Source organism: Parasteatoda tepidariorum, chromosome 10, assembly GCF_043381705.1.
Source record: "Parasteatoda tepidariorum isolate YZ-2023 chromosome 10, CAS_Ptep_4.0, whole genome shotgun sequence".
In the NCBI taxonomy this organism is placed as follows: Eukaryota; Metazoa; Arthropoda; class Arachnida; order Araneae; family Theridiidae; genus Parasteatoda; species Parasteatoda tepidariorum.
Window position 1 is genome coordinate 39315075 of NC_092213.1, and position 22142 is coordinate 39337216.

A 22142-nucleotide genomic window follows, 5' to 3' on the forward strand; every position below is an offset into this window, starting at 1 on the left:
TTAATCAGTTAATAATTTATAAACAAATTTCGTACTATCATAATCACGATTTCTAGCAGTTCCTAAAGTCGTTTGCTAAAAGAAAATGAGTTTTTTTAGTGAATTTGGATATAGTGAGCCATTGTTTATAGTGAACTGATTGCTAGGGCCGTAGAAAGTACACTGTAACGGGGTTCGACAGTATATATAGTTCCAAGACCTCACACTAGCCAAAAGCATTCTTCGGACTTACAAACACATTAAGAGACTAAACGTGCTCACTGAAAACAATGGGGGAAAGCATTTTATTCTCTCCATCATTGTCTAGCGTCGCCCGAATATTATCGTTCTAAGCCTATTGAAAAGCACAGAGCATACCTCAAAAATGTTACATTACGAATCAAGTAATGTTAATCCAATTAAAATACTGCAAGAGCTAATAGAAAGGCTTAGTATTTAACGATCTATATATCAACATGGTAGGTATGGTGTGATTCATGTGGACAGCACTCAGGGTGATTACTTTTTCTTTATATTCTATCATTTATTCTGCTAAAATTGGTGTTAGTAACTGCCCTACGCTGACTATTTAAATTTGCATACTGAAACAAATAGAGCACTCTCACAGCATGCGATTCGCATATGCACAAGCAGTTCTTCTTACATGTATTTTTTAAAAATTTGCAAGCTGGTTTAGAGCAATCACAGTGGGAATGCGCCTTTAAGACACCCATTTGCTGTTCGGAAACAGTATTTGCCTTGGGTCTGAGGATCACTCCCAAATCTTCGAGTTTGAAGCTAGTTTTGTTTTGAAAAGGGAAGAAAAGAAGCACAGGGCATCCAGAATTCTTACACCATCACCACTCTAAAAAGCCCGTTCACAACTTAAGAGTTTTGCTAATAGAAGAAAAATGGCTGAAATTTATTTATTATAATAAATAAAACTGATCCATAATTTCCTTCAAAAGTATGTTCGGAATCTTCAGTCAGTGGGATCTTTTGCTATGGGGGAAAAAAGTAGGTGTTATCACTTAAAAATTTTCGAAATTCTGAAACAGTAAGAACTACGAATCATTGTTAACACTATTCTTCAGCATATGCTTCTTAACAACAGTTTACAAATTTTACTTCGTACATGCTAGTGAGGGGATCATATTACTCAACAATCACGAGTACTCCTCGGACACTAGACTTGCGTGTGGGCTGTTACTGCATTATAGAAGGTAAATCACTTCGATTAGGAGCGAAATGTTCTTTTTCGATCGCAAGCAAACGCGATTCGCGCATGTGCCAGCAATCGCTCTAACATGTAGTTCCTAAACATCCGCAAGCGCATCTAGGTAAATCGGATGCAATGTGATAGGTCTCTTAAGTTATTTCTTCATTTCTCTTTCATTGGAAATGGTTTTACTCCTGTTTCCATGGCAACAAACTATCCTAGACTTAGAGATTAAAGGAATTTTCGTGGAAACATGAGTAGGCCTAACGAAGTTATTTTTTATTATCTCGAATGTATAGCAAAGGTACCTGCAGTAATTGTTCTCAGGGGAGAAAACAAGGGAAAATATTATTTCTAAAATCGTATAAAAATTTTTTCTCTCTCTTTTAGCATGCATCTGAAAAATATTAACTAAATTTTAAAAACTTAGCGGAATTGGACGGATTGAAAAGCAATGTGAGATAGAAATGAAATTAAACAGATCACAGAGAGCTACTCTATTGGTATTATACACTTTTATCTATATCATAGCTGTCGAATCTTCTGGTTTTATTTTTAAATGGGTAACAAAATATATACATTAATATTTTTATCGTTGTTTTCATTTATGATGATTTTAACTATGCTACATAAAAATAATTTAAATAAATATATAAGTCTTAAGTTCCTTAAAATATTAAGTCCTTGCATAGTTAAATTAAATTCTGGTTTACAACTGTAAAATCAATAATTAAATCGCAACCCATAAGTGTAAAAAGCGGTAGCTAAGCTATATACTACAAACAAAAGACACGAGGACCATATTAAGTAAGTTAACACACCACAGCAGAGTGTTACTTTTGGCACCCATACAATCATTATTTCAAGAAAAACGATTCACCACTTAATAAGTAACAATATACACAAATAAAAAGATTTTTTTTCTTCCAAAGCCGACCCATAAAACTGACGCTCGTCAGAAGAACACATATGTTTCAGAGGCCCCATATTAGCTGTACCTTGGCGAACAAAGAACACGGTATCCTTAGGTATTCTTTGGCCAAGAGCTGTACCAACGTTACCCCCAACAGATTATGCAAAGAAGAAGGAAAAAACATCCACGCCTCTGATCGGGATTCGAACCCGGGAGTTAATTTAGAATCCAGCGGCCTTTAACGGCTCGTTCTCCTTTTGGGAGATTTTAATCCTTATTGAAATTGTTCCTGATTATAAGCTTTCATTTTCTTTAAAACTTGTTACCTGAACTTAAAAAATGTCAACAATCAAGTTTCTTTCTATTAAACAATACTAAACACGGGAGCTGATGTTAAACGCTGATTGGAAAAAGGCTACAAGGGACTTTTCTGACCACCATACAGCAGGTCGGCATAGTTAAATGATCTAGATCATTTTTAATAAAAAGTTTGAAAAGAAAATACACAATAAAAGGCAAAATTTTTTAATGTTACAGAATATTAACGAGGTTTTTTATGTACATTAACATCAAAATTAAGTAGTTAATTACGAAACATAAAATACTTTCAAGAAAATAGAATAAAAAATAATAATAATTGATTAAAATTTAATACGGACTACCTAATAGGAAACTGATAAAATACATACAAATGACTGTAATAAAATACTTCCGTAGTTATTCAAGTATCATAGATTACAAGTGTTTAATAGCACTTAAAAAGGCTGTCATATCAACAAATAGCTTGAGCAGGTTAGTTAAAATAGAATGGTGAATGATAAATTCACTTACCACCAGGAGAAAAACCTTAGCCATCAGACTGGTTGATGTCTGTCGCTTTAGAAACTGGTTATTTAATTATATGAAAATATAATTCTAATTCTGAGCGAATAGGCTGACGTAAAAAAAGTAAGAATTAATAATAATTCGTTTTGCAATCTTCAATCAGTTACAGTTTTGTTCCGCCTAATCGCGCCAAACGAAACAATATATGCTTCCCACCACATAAATCGTTAAATGGAATCGCCTGTTTCTATAGCGACCGACAGAAACCAAGCAGGGTTTTTTCTCATGATGGTAAGTCAGTACATCTCTAGTTGTAATGGGGCCTTGTACAATTTGATAAAGGAAGAGAAACAATAAAGTTAATGCATTGTTTCAGAAGATTCCGAAGTGCCTGAGCTTTCATTCACTGAGTCCGTTGTCACTTGGTAAGTTTTTAACTCATGGCTGCTTCTCTTTTTTGCCAGCATGTGCGGTTGAAAATCTGGATGGCGTCGTGCATGTTTAGAGAGATGATCACTTCTCATAAATCTGGCATCACAGAGAGGGCAGAAAAACTTCTTTTCACCTGTATGGGTGCGCATGTGACGAGCCAGTTCATCGGAGCGAGCAAACCTTTTGCCACATTGCATCCAATTGCACATGAAAGGTCGCTCACCTGCAAAGAATCATTTTAAAACAGTGTAAATGGAATGAAAAAAATATATATTTACAAATCACAAATATTACAAATGCGAATTTAAAATTTGGTATTTATGAAATGTTTACAAGAGAACTACAGTCAGACTTCTATTTAGTGATTTTTTCCAAGAAACCAAGAACATTTTGGAAATTTTCTCGTAAAATAACTTCGCAGTAGCGAAGTGAATTTCCAATTTAACGAACTTTTCGTTGAGATCCACTTTCCTTATTTCCAAAACATTATGGAACATTTCAAACTTGTCAACGCATCTTGTGGGGGAAATGAGCTTGAATTGACTTTCGAAGCCACTTAACTTTTAGAGTAAGCAGTAAAACCCCTTTCCCTTTTTGTTCGCACCTCAAACGAAGAACTCGGACAAAATTAACAAATTTCATCAGTAGTAATTTAACTTAAGAAAGCGTGAGGTAATAATGTATGCTTACAATTACTTTCATAATAAATGCAGCTATTATTTTATACATAAATTTGGTCTTATTTTTGTTGAAAATATATGTAGCATAATAGTATAAAACTGGATAATGTTTTGCTCTATTCTTGCTATCCACGCAGATTTCTTTAATGGTTAAGATTAATAAAATTAATAGTAAATACTAGTTTACAAGATAAAGGTGTATCAATTGCTATTTTAATTATGTCTAGTGCTCATGAATTTAAAACCTGTTTTGTGTTATTTAAGTATTTCAAAAGGAGATTTTCCATATAACGAACTTATTATCGGGACTTAGCGGCTTTGTTAAATAGAGGTCCGACTGTTGTCAGAATTAGATTTAGGACATAATGACAAAATTAAAAGCTTCAAGTATGTTTTTTACTATTTCATAATTTCTCCTAAAAAATCCTCCTGTCTCAAGCTGTAAGTTGAGCTGGGGTTGTGTGGAAAAAGAGGAACGGGAAGCTGTCAAATTCTACGTATTTTCAAGATTTTATTTTTAAATTTGAGGATGAAGCATAATGTATGCATTTCTATTGAATTCACAGAATTTATAAATACAATTTAAAATCATTTTAACCACCACTTACAATATACAAATAAATTATACACATAAATAGATGGCCATTTGATTATCAGACGATGGTGTGTTTCTGCTCTAGTAAAGAAATTTTTTTATTTATTTATTTAAACAGTTACAATTATTCGGGAAGAGTCACAGTTGAAAAGTAAGGGGAAAATTTTTTCCTCACCAATTAAATTATTTAAATTTTTTTTTTTTAAAAAAGAAAAAAAAAACTAATTAGTAGTTCACCTAGTCTTAAAAAAAAAATCTCATTTTCTTAACAAGCATACATTTAGAAAAAAAAAATCTCTTCTTTTCTAAGAACTATTTACATGACCGGTATGAAAGTTATTTAAACAACACAAATTAAGTTAGTATTTTCTTTTCCCCTGAAGAAACAAACAAATCAACTTAAGTTTAATCAACCAACTTTATTTACAAACATTTCAACAACAGACTGAAAGACATAAATAGCCGTTATTTATCGAAGTCGACAATGTAACTGACAATGCGTATAAAAAAAAAAACTTCTGAGATATATTTACACACGGAAATACAGTTAAATTTTTTCCTTTTTGGAAAATGAGTGACACGGAACGAGTATTTTCGGTAGCCATTATACAACGTGGTCTCGCCTCATTTAGAATGGAAAGTTTAAAATGTATCATCCGTTTCAATGCGTTTTCAGCAACATAGTAGAAGGGGGAAAAAAATACATCATTCATGCTTCCAGGCCATTCAACTAACAAGAAACTGACGCAATTTGAAATTTCACATCGTTCGCTTTAGTGTCACCTTTAAAAAAAAGAAAGAAAAAAAAAATTGGCAGAAACAGCCACATAGAGGCTGTTATTCGAAGACTTCTGTCATATGAGATAAAGAATAACGGGAAAAAAAGCACCTCATTAACTACATAAATTTAACTTTCCGAATTTTATGTTACTAAGCTATANTAAAAACTAAAAAAAAAAAAAAAAAAATTAGTATTCGAACACGTACTTTCTCTTCGAAATAATTCGAACAAGTACTTTCGAATTCACACGTACTTTCAAAAAAAAAAAATAATAATTCGAACACGTACTTTCAACAAAAAAAAAAAAAAAAAAAAAAAAAAAAAAANAAAAAAAAAAAAAAAAAAAAAAAAAAAAAAAAAAAAAATTAAAACGAAAATATTTCAGGATCTTTAACAATTAATAACACAATTTTTAAAAAAAAAAACTTGCGCATTATTAATAAATCACAATGCAATAAGTGTAATTATCGAAATTTAGAGCAATTTTAGAGCTTAAGAAAAGCAAACATTTTGTTAAGTAGTACGAGTATAGAGTGGGGGAAAATCTTTCCGTAAATTTTAAGTTAATCCTAAATTTCTTTAAAAAATATCATATTTCATTTGAATAAACACTTAAAATCGGATTAAATTAGTATAATCATCAACGAGGTGATTTTTTTTCGGTGCTCCTCTTCACGCTTACCTGAATGAACACTTTTTTTGCGTATGTAACTTTTTAGTTTTTAAACTGTTGGTGAGTTTATGACAGGTGTATAACCTTTACGCTAATTATAAAAATGGCGAAAAATATAAATATGAAGGAATGCCTTAGTTTTTGATGCTACTCCTTAACTTTCTTCGTTCTTATAAAAAAAAAAAACTAAAATTGAGTAGGCCCCGTATTTGTGTTTAAAAAAAAGTTAAACACATTAAATTAAACTTAATATTTGTTCGATTTTTATATTATATAAACATAGTTCACAGAAACTGTTATTTCTACGTTCTCTATTGGAAAAAGAAAAGAGTTTTAAAAAATACCTATACGAATTAAGTTAGAATGTCCATTTCTGTACATCATTCAAGTTGACTTTGCATAAATCTACGGATACCCATCACCTTTTTTCCTTTTTACATATTTTACTTGTCAAGATGACAAGCTTAAGTTTCACCTCATTTAGAACCCACTATCCTACCAGTAAATTCAAGATGGCGGTGAAGAGGACTAACTTCAGATATCCAAACTGGACCTACTACTTATAATACAATTCATAGCAAATTATTTCCGTTGTCAACTACTCCGAATTTGGTCTACATAAAATACAAAAACTACATAAATAAGTAAAAAAAGTTTAAAATTAATAAAATGATTTATCAGCTATTAAATTAGCAATTATAAATTGTTCATAAGCAACACACTACTATAAAACTTTTATTTCAGACGACAAAAAAAATCTATAACGAAAAAAGTCGCTGTCAAATTAATAATCTCAATTGGGTATACTATTGCCTACGTCACAAGTTGTGTTATTCCTACTAAATTTAACCCATGAACGGCATTTTCTGCGAGCCTAACTTCAAGCCACTAATAAACAAACGAAGTGTTTGATCGTTTAAATAGCTGCTCGCCAGATTTTATTGCATTATAAAGAAAAGTAATTGATATTCGATTTTTGATTAATAATTGATTTATGTGGATAGTGGCATAGAATTTAGCATTGCGTCATGGTAAATGTTATTCCTACTAAGTGGAAGTAGTTGTGTTTTTTTTATATTATACCCAATTGTTCATTTCTCAGCAGACGATAATCAAAATTCAAAACTACGTAAATAAGTAAAAAAAAGTTTATAATTAATAAAACGATTTAACAGCTATTAAATTAGCTATTACAAATTGTTCATAAGCAACACACTACTATAAAACTTTAAAATCTATAACGAAAAAAGTCGTTGCAAAATTAATAATTTCAATTGTTCATTTTTCAGCAGACGATATTTAAAATTTGATAAGCCTGTTACTAACACGAAAGAGTAATAATGTTCGCCAAAAAGTAGAAAATAGCGCGCGGCGCGGACGATCACCTGCATGACGCAGCTGCAACATGACCTTGGCCGCACCCTGTCCCAAAAGAATAGAACAAGACTCACGGCGAAGGTTGTGTTTCTTTTTCCAGTTCTTCACTGACAAACAGAAGTTTGTGGAGAGGACAAATTAGTTCATATTCCGGAGGGTCACCCTAGTTTCTCAAAGAAATAAAACAAAGATAGGAGTCATTCAGGTGTTATCAGTTTTTTCTTCTTCTTGGATATAACGGGATCTTTAATTAAGTTCTGTATAACTTCCCACTGATTTCCATACAGATTATTTAATGCGGCGTAATAAATAAACTGGTTCTTTTTTTCACTGTTATTATTTGAAATGTTTTTTCTTCTTTTTAGTATGTAATGGCGTAGTATTATTCTGGATCGAGAAAAGATGACGCAGAAAAACGAGTAAACAAAAGAAGTATCATTTCCAATATATACTTGCGATATCACGGAACGCTTAATCTGTTAAAATTCGCAATCACATTTTGATCAAGACTAATAGATAGATTTCGTGAGGGAAGTCAATGGTCTACAAACACACTCAACTGGAACGCTCAATAATTATTAAAAAAAAGGAAAGCATTTTTTTAAAAATTTAAATACTGCATAACTTATTTTTCAGTTTCAAGAAACACATTTTCAATTTTAGCTAGAAACAAATTAAAGGAATAAATATTTAGAAAAAAACTAATAAAAAAAAAAAAAAAAAAANAAAAAAAAAAAAAAAAAAAAAAAAAAAAAAAAAAAACATTTTTACTTAAATTTCTGAATGTCTTTTTCTTAATGTAATTTCATAAAGGCAACTGAAGTATTAGAAATAAATGGATTATTGATTGTATATAGATATAATAACCGATGTAAAAAATGTTAGAGAAAAAACTAGATAAATAAATGTCCCGGAATCTCGAACCTTATCTAGAAACAGCTGGTCCAGAGAAAATAAGATCCCGGGTTGTTGTATGTCATTAAGGCGAAGAAGGTGAGTTTCCTCTTATTTTTAGTGGCGCCATCTATGGTCAAGAATTCGACTTCCCCCACACACATACGTCACAGCCCGTATTGAGTGCAGACCCATTCTTTCACAGATCGTAATTTTGGCGCCTGAATCAGATACTGACCAATCTCCAATTCAGAACCCAAAGAGGTATGATTTGTTATAGGATTATAGAGGACTTCGTGATCTCACAGATTTAACGTGCACCAGTACACAAGGAGTCCTCAGTCGATTGGGATTGAACTCACGACCTTTTGGACATGGACCCAACGTCGTATCAAACAAGATATCCTGGCCTCAAACACTGAAGTTCAAAACGATATTAGGAGTAGGTCTGGGATAGTCTGGTTGGTAGTGCACTGGGCTCAAGAGGTCGTGGGTTCGATCAACGCCGACCGAATACTCCCCGTGTAGTAAATGGTGACTGGTGCACGTTAAATCTGTCTAGTCACAAAGTCCTCTATGTTCCCATAACAAATCATACCTCTGGGGGGGTACTGATTCAGGTGTTTCCTTGCCTTCTGAATTGGTTCAAAATTACAAGGCTACGGAGTTGAACGTTAGTAGTCATAAATCCAAAATTGGGTCGGCTTTTTAACGACGGTTATAAAATGAAGTAATTGGAGTAGTATTCATGGAGTCAATACTTTTTTAAAACTAAACTACATAACAGTAAACGCAAGACAAAAACCTAAATAAATGTACTATTTCTATTTATAACCTCCTCATTCTGAAATGTAAAAACCTCAATAGAATGGGTTAACCCTAGTTCGGTTTGCATCAATTCTCAAGGTGGTTTGAATATGCAAAGTTCGTTCGCGAATTGGCCCTGTTACGCACGCGGAAATAGTGACAAAGGCTGTTTGGGAAGGAAGAAAAATGAAAACTGGTAGTAGTAAAGAAGCATGTTTTTTCGTGACAGCTGTTGCTTCGGCGGGAACGCCCACCTCGTGAACCGAAGAGAATGCCCAAAGCATATTTATTCTATCTGAATATCCTTCGGCATTCACGAGGAATAAAACTACGATATTCAACTTAAAAAGATGAGAAATAAATAAAACAAATGATTAAAATAAATAAATAAATACTGCAAGTAAATAAACAATTGCTCAATAAACTAATGAATTAGATAAATAAACATAAAGCATAAAATAAATAAATACGGTGTTTTATAAGATAAAAATAATATAGTTATTCCAACAATTGACGAGTAAAGCGATCTGAAAAAAAAATTATAATCTTTATCCAAAATGATAAATCTATCTTTCTGGAGTAACTTTCTATGAAAAAAAAACATGTTCAAAATACAGGAAAATAATGAAAGGTAAATAAATAAAGAAAAATTAATCAACTATTTTCATTTTTTTCCCCTCAATAAAGCCGTTATTTAAGCACTTTTTTACAAAGGATATGCATATGGGGACCGGAAAGTAATGCCGTTTCAGTGCATTCGATATTCGTCATCAAGATTTTATTTTTAATCAATAATGTATTTACCCACGTTTGCAACAACCTTTCAATGCCGTATCGAAAATTGAAAAAAAAAAAATTTAATTGGTTTTTAAGACTAACGAATATGTAATGCGCCGAAATGACACTACTTTCTGGTCCCCCTAATATTACAGGCCTAGGTGGGAATTTTTGCTTCAGGTGTGACAAAAATAATTATTCTGTCCCATATAATATTTTTTATATTGTTATTACTTTAGGTGTTAAGAAATTTAGCAAAACAATACAAGGAAATTGAACATTTTTCCATAAAACATTAGAATTTTTTTAAAAAAAAAAAAAAATATTATTACGAAATATTTGAAAGTAATCTTTTATTTTAATTGTCTTAAAAATGGGAAAGGTAAAAATTTCTGATATTCATCAATCAAGCAAAGGATTTTTTTCTTCTTCTTTTGTGAAAACGTGCAACAAATTGCTTCAGGCTAAATACCGTTTAGATAAGACAAAAGCGGAAAAGGCCTAAATCGTTCTTCCGTAAACTAAACTATGTTTATTTTCAATTTAAGCTGAAAATGAGGGGAATAAACAGATTTTTGTGAAATAGGGCATTTCACGAGAGAGAGGAATGGAATGGGAGTTGTCAAATTATCTTTTCAGAATTATTCTTAAAACAGGACTAAAAATGGATCAAAGCAAATTATTATGAATTTAGTGAAAACAAAATAATCCAGTTCTATAATTTTTCCCCTTCTGTTTTAACACATCATTTAAAACGAAACTGTAAATAAACAAAAACGATTTACAATTCAGAAATAGAAAAAAATCAGAAAGTCATGTAATAATTTACGTATAACTTGCTTTCATATCCACTTACATTTTTATATTAGAATTGAATTCCATTAGGATTCGCAGTGAAATAAAATTAGTTCTTAAAAAATTCCAAAAATAAAATTATTAGAACATTCACCAAGGATTTTTAAAGTAAAGCAGGAAAATTATTATTTCTCCAATTAAAAAAAAAAATTAAGTGAAATCCCCTTATAAAATATTGCTTTCTCTTATAACATGGAATAAAATTCAGAATTGTTCGATTTTCATCAGCTGTAGATTTTTTCTTCTTTTTTTAAAAAAAAAAATGTCAGTAATAAGCCCAGCGAGAAAGTATTGATAAGCCATAGTTGCCCCAAATGGTTTCAAAAGGTTGCCGCACTCTACAAGGCCTTGAATTAATAACCCTTTCTGCCCCTCACCCATATCTCATTCTTACTGGTTTTTACGTTAAAAAAATTATTTGTACAGTGAAAATATTCATTGTTATACATTTGAAAGAGTGTCCTCACTCTTTTAAATATTAACAGTGATTTTAAAAAATTTAAAAAGGGCCTCCCCCCCCCCTTCATCTCAGAAAAATCCTGTCCCATCTTTTGAACATGGAGAAAACTCAAGGTAACTATGTTGTTAGCTCTTTGCACATGGATAATGCAGTATTAGCAGATTCAGTTTTCATATTAATTGATAATAACTTATTTTTTCTTTTGTCCTGTTGCGAACCCCAATTTTTTTTTAAATATTCAGGATTGATATAAAATGGGATAACATGTTCTTTCTTAAACGGTATTCAGAAGCTTGGTATGGAGGAAAGGAATATTTACTTGATGTTGATTAACATCAACAGGCTATGTAAAACTATGTTTAAAGTAAACACACACACACAAAGTCATTTATGTCAAAAATGAATGTTAAATAATAAGATGCTGAATTTTTAGACAGAAGCCCGAAAAGTATGACTGCCAGTTCTGAACTACAGAGAATCAGGGTTGGCAAGTTTTTGACGCATGACGGTTTTTACCGTCATGTCAAAAACCAACAGTTTTGGTAAAACTGTATTTTTATTTGAGTTAACTGCTTATAATTTAAAATTAGTTCATTTTTGGGCAATAAAATTAGAAAAAAAAGTTGTTAAAAGATATTTAAGAACAGATTCTTGCATTTTCCCAACATGATTATATCAAAACGTACTATTTGAAGTAAAATATTAGGATACTAAACAAAATTTTCAACATTTCCAAGCATAATTTTGTTTGGCATATTACATTACTGAAGAATGTCAAGTCATTCTTGACTCAGAGTTTGTTAGTAGATGCAAGTTTTGAAAGTTTTGTTTAGCTTATTTCTAATAATATTTAAGAAATTCCAAATTTTAAATTCTTCTTTTTAGTTCTTGAATTTATTAATAGTTCCAAGCTTTTTTGTTTGTTTGTTTATTTCTAACAATTAAGAAGTGCAAAATTTTGAATCCTTTGCAAATCAAGCTATAATGATAATTATAGTATATGAATGTACTTCTTAACTATATATGAATGTGGAACTATATGAATATATATCCTTCTATAAGAATACATGTATATAGTTGCAAAATCAATTACAACATTCATTTATAAAGGCAATTATGTGAAAATAATATATTGTCCGCTACATGCCATAAATGAAAGAAAACAGTATGTTTTTGACGGTAAAAACACGGTTTTTACCACTGTCATGTCAAAAACCAGTTTTTGACGGCAAAAACCCAACCCTGCAGAGAATACCTATGAGAATGAAAGTGCATTAATATGTTCACCAAGGAAAGTAAAGGAATTTGTGCATTGGCTATGAATCGTTACCAAGTACTGACCAGGTCATCCCCATAAAGTTTTCCTCTTTTGCCTTTCAAAATTAAAATACCTCAGAGACGAGAAATAAAAACAAGAATTTCATCATCTTTTTTTTTAGACCGATCATGGGTTAGAATCTCCTTTCAGTCAGACTAACCATGAGAAATTCTTCTGGCTTTCCTCACCATGTAACTCATTTATAATTTTGTTCCACCAAGAAGACCTCCACGAATGCAAGTTTCTCTCACTACTTGATCCAGGAGTTTTCTGGATTGGGTACAAACTTGCAAGACCATGGAGTTGAACTTTAATAGTCGCACACTCAAAATTGGGTCGGCTGTTCAACAATGGTGATAAAAAAAAAATCATAACATTGTAATAATCCTGTAACGGTTTCCAAATTCTATGCAAAAGCTTTAGAGTAAGGGTAGAGGGAATTTCTAAAAATAGATTGATTTTCGCTCCTCCAATGTTTTAATCATAATTTCACTTTATAAATGAGAGAAAATATATGATGCTTCTAACGTTTCCGACGCTCGGTAGTCGAGTGGTAGCGCTTCGCGCTCCGGTGCCACAGGTCCTTCTGAATGACCATTAACATTTCAATTTATTTTAGAAATTTTTAAACACAATAAAAGAAACTTTTGGGCTTGAAACTGTTGACCTCTAAGGCTCTTTGAACAGTGTTTTCATCATAGAAAAAAAATAGGTGAGAATTTCTCACCCTTTCTCAAAAACAGGGTGAGATTTCAAAAAGTTAAGTGAGATTTCTAAAAACTAAAAAAATACAAATAGACTTGAAAAAAATTTTCTCTTTCATTATAATACATTTTTATTTCTTCTATTTTTTAAAGCATTAAATATTTTTGCTGCATCATCATAGAAGATTTTGCCTTTACTAGGTATTTGTCCATCTTACTTTAGTGCATAAAAATTTGAATGTCTTACATGAAAAAACCTTACCTACAGTAAACACGTGGTTGCAGAGAAATGTGTTCTGAAAGGGGTTCCATGGTTTGCAAGGGTTGTGTTCATGGGTGCAAATTGGAAAAAAGGCCAAGACTGAAATTTTTTTTGACTGAAATACCTAACATACACAATACTCCCTCGACACATGCAAACTATCTAAGAAAGCTTTACCATAATACATCAAGTTTAAATACTGTACAAAAAATATTTATTCATCTGTCTTTTGATAAAATAACAACAGGACATACGAAAGTAGACCAATAACGTAGATCTAAGAAATATTTTTAAGGACAGAAAAAAAAATTCCGATTTCCGTCTTCGAGTCAGTCTTGTTTCCGTCCGCGGACATTTTTGAAAGACGGAAATCCGTCCTGGGGACGGAAGACTTGCACCCATGGTTGTGTTCTGGTGTTCGAAAAGGTTCTGAACAATACTGGTAAATAGGGAAACTAGATAACGGGGCAAATGTTGAAAATAATGAAAGATCCAGGAAGAAAAGTGAAACGGATTTTATTCTAAATAGCGTAATTCGAAGCTTTTTCCAAAATGCGAGAATTTTGAAATTGAGTTATAGAATGCGCGAATTTCTCGTGGTAACCATTTTTTTAATGCGAGAAAAGTAACAAATATGAGAGATTCTCGCGCTGTAGTGAAAACACTGAATGAAGAAATATTTTTCTAAATCTTTTTTCTTTCCCCGAAACTCACTTTTATTTTATCGTTTAAATATTTCCGTAAGCATTTATTTTTTTATTTTTTGTTAAATGTTTCATTTAGCATAAAGAAAAGTTTGAAAATAAGGAGATTTTTAAATTAATGTACTATCCCCCCCCCCTTAGCCGCCAGCAAAAATAAGCAAATTACATTCTCCCTCTGATTATGTAATATTTGAATGTCCCTATTGGGAATTTCTGAGGTCAAAGTAGGATAGTTAAATTATGTGGCTGAAACAAACACAACCTTGTCACTTTTCATTTGACCAGCAATTTAGTTTTGCTTTCATGATAGTTCCACACGGAGCAGCACCTTATCACATGTGATCTTAGAATTTTTGTTCTCCTTTTGGATGCGTCTGATCTTTTTAAAGGCTGGTCCACTAAGGGGATATTTCCATATCGTGATCTGTCGCGCCAACTACAATTGCCAAAGTATTAAATAGATTTTATACTTGTAAATTAAAAAAATAAAAAGTGTAGATGTTTTCCCGGGGGTGACTATGATTTATACCTTTTGCGTTAATCCCTTTCTGTGATATTTTTTTTAGTGTCTCGCAGGCCACTGCCCAGAAGTTTTCAAGACTTGGTAATTATTCTGTCACAAATCACGATACGGAAATCTCCCCTCTACTAAGATTGTCATAATTTGGTTTTTTTAAGGAATATTACATTATTGTAATATTTCTTATTCTTAGGAGTATGTAACAGATAATTAGAACTGTTAGAAGTTTTAGCTATATATAGTCAATGCCCTGTAGGCAATGATGAAAATTTGTACGAAATGTCAACACGCAGAAAAGCCATGGTTGTGAGAAATGCTTTTGCGATATGAGCAAAATTTGAAATATTCAAAATGCTATTAATACAATGCTGAACTATCTGGAATTTTACAAAAAATGAGATATTTTATTGATTTTGACATCAATGGGTAAATCTCCTCAAATTAGTAATTTTTTAAAAATATTTACAGTGGCTCACTTAAACCTCTAGGAAATAAGAATTCCAAAAAAAAAACTAGCTTTAATAGCATAAGATTTAAGTAGCATTGACAGCAGACATTCTTATTATAATTAGTTTTTTCTAGTACCAGATGTACCTGTAACCTATATCAAAGTTAATGTAGTTTAACGTTCAAAACCTTGAAAACTATTGACCAGCTTATGTGAGAGATTCTTAACTAAAGAGACTGTCTGCATATTTATCGGAAATTTTTAAAATCGGTACATGCGGCAATATAATTGAGGAAAAAATCTTAAAAGGGGCCCAACTATTGAGATATAATCTGCAGCCTACCTCTGCACCCTCCCACAATTTGTGCAAAATTAAAATCCTTCTATTGTAGTTGGCACAGACAAGTACTGATACAAAAATATTATTAAACATGTGATGCACTAAAAAAAAATTAATTTCTATTTACAGAATAAATGCTAAAATTTAATGTGCCTCACCACTACCCATTGCATCTCATATGAAGTAAATAGGATTATATAAAAATTTTATATTTTTTTCTTAAAGAGTATATAATTTCAAAAAGAATGCAATTAAATTCAGCAATTTAGGATGTCCCATTCTACACTATTACAAAAAGAAGAGAGTATTTTATGAAAAATTTGTTTTGCTTCTCCCTAAGCATAATTAAGATTAATAACATATTTCAAATAAAGTTAGGTATAAAAACATTTTAGAAATAATACCTGTATGAGTTCTAAAATGTGCTTTAAGGTGTGAGCTTTTTCCATAGGCTTTATCACAGTTGGCATAAGGACACACGTGCAGTTTTTTTCCATTTTGCGGAGAAGGAGTGCTTCGTACCGCACTTCTTGTCGAAGGCGTGGCCGGCCTCTCAATATCGTTTGGCACAGGATCTTGTTCAACCTCGCATAGATCTTGTAATATGCGATTTATCATATATCCTTTTGATTTAGAAAGTTCCAATAATCCATTTAATGCATCAACCTCTGCATCGCACACAGAGCCTACAATATAATATTGAATCTGATCACAAGCTGTCATCAGGGCAAAAAAAATTAATATTCGTGGAAAATAACAAAATAAACAACTTAGTAAGTTCAAAATTAATTAATTAAGCCTCGTTCATTTTAGTCAGTTGATTTTTCCAACAATGACAATGTCTAATGAAGTTTCACGCACACGAGGAACAACAACATTGATCTCAAAAAGTACTTTAAACAAAGAAAACCTGGAACACGCACATCTGCTACTCTTTGCGGTGGTCTTTTATTATTATTTTTCTCCCTTCTTTCTTCTTTTCTCTGCCGCCTCTTGGCACTTCATATGGTTACTCTAAAATAGTGGGTATCGCCAAGTCAGATAACAGGAAATTACGTTACGCCAAACCGTTTAGAAAAGAATGAGGTAATTTTTTAAGAAATAAGAGATATTTGCCAAAAAAGCGATATTTCTTAAATAATAGCAACCTTGTTTGAGAGGAATAGCATACCCGATTTCCGCAAACAAATGCATGCCGCGCCCCCAAACTTTACAGATAATAGCAACTCGCAAAGGGAAGTGACGGTCTTATCTTTCTGATAGCAACGAAAACGGGTTGCCTTTTACAATCATCGTGGCGACTTTTTCTATTTGTGAAATCGCCATGAAATAACCATTTTAACCGTTATTTGTGAAATAACCATGTAAATTTTTGACATGGAATGCCCTTAAAAACTAAAAGAATGATAATTTAATTTCAAAGTCACTTATTGTAAGTATGTAATTAAAAGCATAAAAAGCTAGTTTGTATGTCATATCCCAGATAGCAAAATAAGGTTTATTTTCACTCAGCAAAAAACTTCTAATGCTAACCTAAAAAAGTGTGTTATGCGGTTTACGTGTAAACCTTCTAACCTTAAAATGAGATCTGGGACAATCTACTCTATTCTACTCACATTACCCTAAGGCCCCCATCTGTTTCACTACTTCTGTAATGAAGAATTGAACTTTATGGAGGTATTTAAATTTTTCTCTTCATCATACAATATATAACAAGAAAATTGACTAGAACCTAAAATAGCTATTAAGTCCTACTCCTCCAATGGTCAGAAAAAATATCGTTCAGTGGTTCAGTCCATTTTATTGACTTTCTGATAATTGTATGTCCATCATGCCGAATGCAGTTTTCTGATTGTTAACTTTGAAATCTAGCAGCAAAAAATTCATATCCTTGCGGACATTATGACGGAATTTAGCTTTTGCGATAAGTATAAGTGTTGCGATATACAAGCTTTTCATTGGCCAAATGTGTACCGTATTTGCAAAAATTTAGCCGAATTCTGCACTAGAAAGCCAATGATTTATGAAATATAGATTTTTTGTGTTCATACGACAGATTAACGAAGAAGCTAACATAAAACAGGCGGATATAATACTGTACTGATATTTTGTTTAAAAAACTTCATTAAAGAAGGAAACCTAAAATAAACTTTTAATTCGATTTTGGGCTCCCTCTGATGTGGGGCCAGAGGCAACTACCAACTATGCCCATGCCTTTGTCAGGCTCTGTCTTCACCTCAGAATAAAATTTTCTTTTTCACATGCATCTTTTCCATTTTCATTTTATTATATTTTGGTATTTTTTATTTCTGCAGGGACTTACTTATTCCATAACAAGATATCATCATTACATAAAAGAGCATTTTATTAAGGATTTTATGAGTGGCATAAATTGTAAAATTAAATTTTAAACTTAATTAATATGTAATAAACTACGATCAAACATATTTCTAAATTAAGTAAAAAGTATAGTTAAATAAAGTTAGTTTAGTTAAATAAATAAAGTTTGTTAAATAAAAATCCAATTTATTACAATCCATCATTACATTCGACTTCATTATTATAATCTATTATAGCATAATTACAGCCATACTCCGTAAAAAAATTCACGCCAATAGAAAATAAGTCACAAAATTAAGGTAGACCTGAAAACTAATTTTTCGTCACCATTGAAAAAATAGGAACTTCACTTCTTCTTGCGGGTTCCTATTATCTACTTACGCGTCGTCAAGAGTTGAGACAAAATTTCTGTGAAATTCATTATGTAACTTTCGAGACAAATAAACAGAAAATAAATTATAAGTCAAAGCACAGAAGTGTGTCAGGAAATCTGAATAAATATCTTTTCATTAAAAATGTGAGTAAGTTAGGCTAACTTACATAAGTAAGTGAGGTTAAAGCGCAAATCAAAATTATTAAGTATTTTGCTGTCAACAAAGAAATTTGTTTAAATTAATTCTCGTAACGGATTATATTTCTGATGTGGAAAGATTTTCACTTAGTTATTCCTTTTCGGTTCATTTTTTCCATTTTATTAAATTAAAACTATGTCAGCTGAAAAATATCGCTTTAAGGTTGAGTGGTTTGACTCAGTATTGAAGATAAAACGAGAATTTTTATTAAGTTTTTATCCTTCTGACAGAAGTATAGATATGTTCGACACAATATCGAAAAAACTTTTTCTTCGTCGCACTGTATGTAGCAACATTGATATATCTGATTTTTTCATTGGTAGTATCATAAATGTATTGTCAAGGCAACTTATGATTGTGGGTTTTGGTGATGGAAGAACTGCTGAAAAATTCTCACAGGAAGTAGAATTAACTGTTCTAATTATAAACGAATCCGGTTTCTCATACCTTGGAGAAATAATATCTATTCTGGAGATAAATGATCTTAACTTTAACCATGGTAAAATCGTTGATAAAGATAGGCTTGGATTCAGTTGTTCTTCGTTCACTGAGGATATGAAATCTCAATTTGCTATTTTTGAATTAAGAGGAGAAAATGCTATTAATGTTGTTAGAAAGTTAGTTTACCCTGATTTGCCTATTCAACGACAGGTCAAAGCAAGTTTACGAGAATTGAAACAGCATTGTCTTGCACCTAAAGATCCTGATGTAGCAATGAAAGAGTTAAGACTTTTCTTTCCTCAACATAAAGAGGTCCATTGCAATACAGCTATATATAGCAATTCCACTTGCTGCATTATAAAGCCTCACGCATTAAGAGACAAAGTAGTGGGTAAAATAATACAAGACATTGTCGACTCTGGTTTTAAAATATCGGCTTTAGAAGTAGTGAGTTTTAATGTGTCTAATGCTTCTGAATTTTTAGATGTTTATAAAGGAGTTGTACCTGAATATAAAGATATGGTTGCACAATTAATGTCTGGACCTAGCATAGCTCTTGAAATAATAAGCTCTAATATGAAAAAAACATGTACTGAATTTAGGACATTTGTTGGTCCAGCTGATCCAGAAATAGCCAGAAAGTTAAGACCTGGTACACTAAGAGCAAAGTATGGGCAAGATAAAATTAAGAATGCTGTTCATTGTACAGATTTACCAGAGGATACAAATCTTGAATTAGAATATATTTTTCGTATATTAGCTGAATAGATTGAATATTTTCAGGTGTGTCCGCTAAGCTTGAAGTGGGGTTTATAAAATTGTAAAAAAGGAGTGAGTTCACATTTTAGGTAAACTAAAAAACATAAAATCAGCAGATTAAATTTTTTTCCTTCATATTACAGTTATTTTAAAAAGATAAAATGCTGTTTTTTTTCTTATAATTTAATTTTATATTCTTATTGATTTTTTTCTGTATTAAAAAACTTTAAAGTTGATTAAAATTTTCTTATTAATCCCATATGTTAAAAAGTATTTTGTGTTTATAACAGATAAGAAGTGAAGAAAAATGTAGGTACAGTAGAGCGCTGATGTTCCGAGCTGCTTGGGACCGAACGTGGTTCGGATAATGAAAATTTCGGATAATTGGAAAGTTTTTTAAAAATCTAGTTGAAATGATTATTATTTAGGCACTAACTACCCTTCTCACTTTTTCCAGGCTTAGAACTGGCAGTACTATCTAAAATAGCTCTTGCGGGTTCAAAAGTATTTTTTTTTCAATTTTCAAATATTTTTTATTTACTTTTTTTTTCATTTTGAATTTTTTTAATCATATTTCAGCTTTTTATAATTTTTTTTTGTCAATTACTGATTTTACCACATTTTTCTTTACTTTCCATTGCAAAAGAAATCCAGCAAAGACTTTTGTTTCAAAGAAGATACAATTTTTTTAGCAGCCATATCCCTTATTCATTTTAAATAAATCAACTGAACTGGATCAACATCATTTTGACGTTTTAGACGGTCAAAATGAAGTTCACATTCTTGGAAGATAATTTTCTGTTAAAGAGGGCTAAAGGGGTAGGGTAGGTTTAACTGTATAACAATCATGTATGTATGGCTACTATAAGAAAACTGCTAAAAAAGGTTGCAAATTAAATATGGTCATCAAATGTAGTGGGCATTATTTATTCTTCCAAATTTAGAAAAATTATCGATAAGTTAAGAAGTATTCTAAACTTGAAGGGGAAAAAAGCGATTTCGGACATTGTTTGGATAATTGGACGTTCGGATAATCGGCGCTCTACTGTATCTATTTCCAAAATATTATTCTCAATTGCTCTTAAATATTAATGTTTTTTTTAAATTACAGTTTATATGTTTTGTTTAGTATTTTAAACATTTATCTTAATTCANTATATTTTTTTTTTGTCAATTACTGATTTTACCACATTTTTCTTTACTTTCCATTGCAAAAGAAATCCAGCAAAGACTTTTGTTTCAAAGAAGATACAATTTTTTTAGCAGCCATATCCCTTATTCATTTTAAATAAATCAACTGAACTGGATCAACATCATTTTGACGTTTTAGACGGTCAAAATGAAGTTCACATTCTTGGAAGATAATTTTCTGTTAAAGAGGGCTAAAGGGGTAGGGTAGGTTTAACTGTATAACAATCATGTATGTATGGCTACTATAAGAAAACTGCTAAAAAAGGTTGCAAATTAAATATGGTCATCAAATGTAGTGGGCATTATTTATTCTTCCAAATTTAGAAAAATTATCGATAAGTTAAGAAGTATTCTAAACTTGAAGGGGAAAAAAAGCGATTTCGGACATTGTTCGGATAATTGGACGTTCGGATAATCGGCGCTCTACTGTATCTATTTCCAAAATATTATTCTCAATTGCTCTGAAATATTAATGTATTTTTTTTATTACAGTTTATAAGTTTTGTTTAGTGTTTTAAACATTTATTTTATTTCATATACAAGAACCATCATTATTATTGTGTTCTCTGTCTGTATTAAAAAACATAGTTTAAACTTGAAATATGATTTATAACCTAGTGCTTTGTCTCCGAGCTGCAAGACACATTGTCTGACAAAGGTCAGAATATTGAAAAAAATTGAAGGTCAAAATATTGATATCATTTGTGGACAGCCTTTTCTCTAGAATATCCATTACAATATAATTTTAAATGTCAGTTTGTTTATTATAATTTTTTTGACAATCATATGTATTAAAAATAGAACAGGACTTTTTTTTTAATGACTTTAAAAACTTCAAATGATTTTAATATTTTTGTCTCTAATATGGCCATATTGTAAATAAATAAAAAAGTAAAATACAGCAAGATGTATTAAAGAAAAGTATTTTTAACGTTCTTTAAGTCATAAGAACGACTCTGTTGTTTTCAAAATTAACAAATGCTTATTCACAGAAATTAAGCCTTGTAAAAAAGCAGATAAATGCTCATAGAAAGGACAATATTTTTACTTTTTGTGTAATTTATTTATTGTATTATATATTTTGTGCAATTTATTCATAATATTTCAGTGATTTCATTTAATATATGTTTGTATATTTTAAAGCTATGATTAAATAAATATTTCACAGTTTTATGCTATTTTTTATGATATACCTAATTGTGTTGAAATTTTTAATCACTGTTTTGATATAATATTGTTAAAGTTTTTAATCACTTTGGTTAAAAGTTTAATATAA

The 22142-nt window shown here is 31.1% G+C and overlaps 2 protein-coding genes across 2 annotated transcripts; one reads left to right on the forward strand and one right to left on the reverse strand.

The window, feature by feature from the left end:
- Nucleotides 1-2620: 2620 nt before the first annotated feature.
- LOC107436740 (Krueppel-like factor 13) lies at nucleotides 2621-17189 on the reverse strand. The gene is made up of 2 exons (XM_016048535.4): nucleotides 15968-17189; nucleotides 2621-3591 (listed from the first exon to the last, which is right to left on the reverse strand). The coding sequence occupies exons 1-2, from the start codon at nucleotides 16284-16286 to the stop codon at nucleotides 3296-3298; spliced, it is 615 nt and encodes a 204-aa protein (XP_015904021.1). The 5' UTR covers nucleotides 16287-17189; the 3' UTR covers nucleotides 2621-3295.
- A 1181-nt stretch (nucleotides 17190-18370) lies between these two features.
- LOC107436751 (nucleoside diphosphate kinase homolog 7) lies at nucleotides 18371-20685 on the forward strand. Its single transcript, XM_016048546.4, has one exon. The coding sequence runs from the start codon at nucleotides 18611-18613 to the stop codon at nucleotides 19682-19684; it is 1074 nt and encodes a 357-aa protein (XP_015904032.1). The 5' UTR covers nucleotides 18371-18610; the 3' UTR covers nucleotides 19685-20685.
- The last annotated feature ends 1457 nt before the right edge of the window (nucleotides 20686-22142 follow it).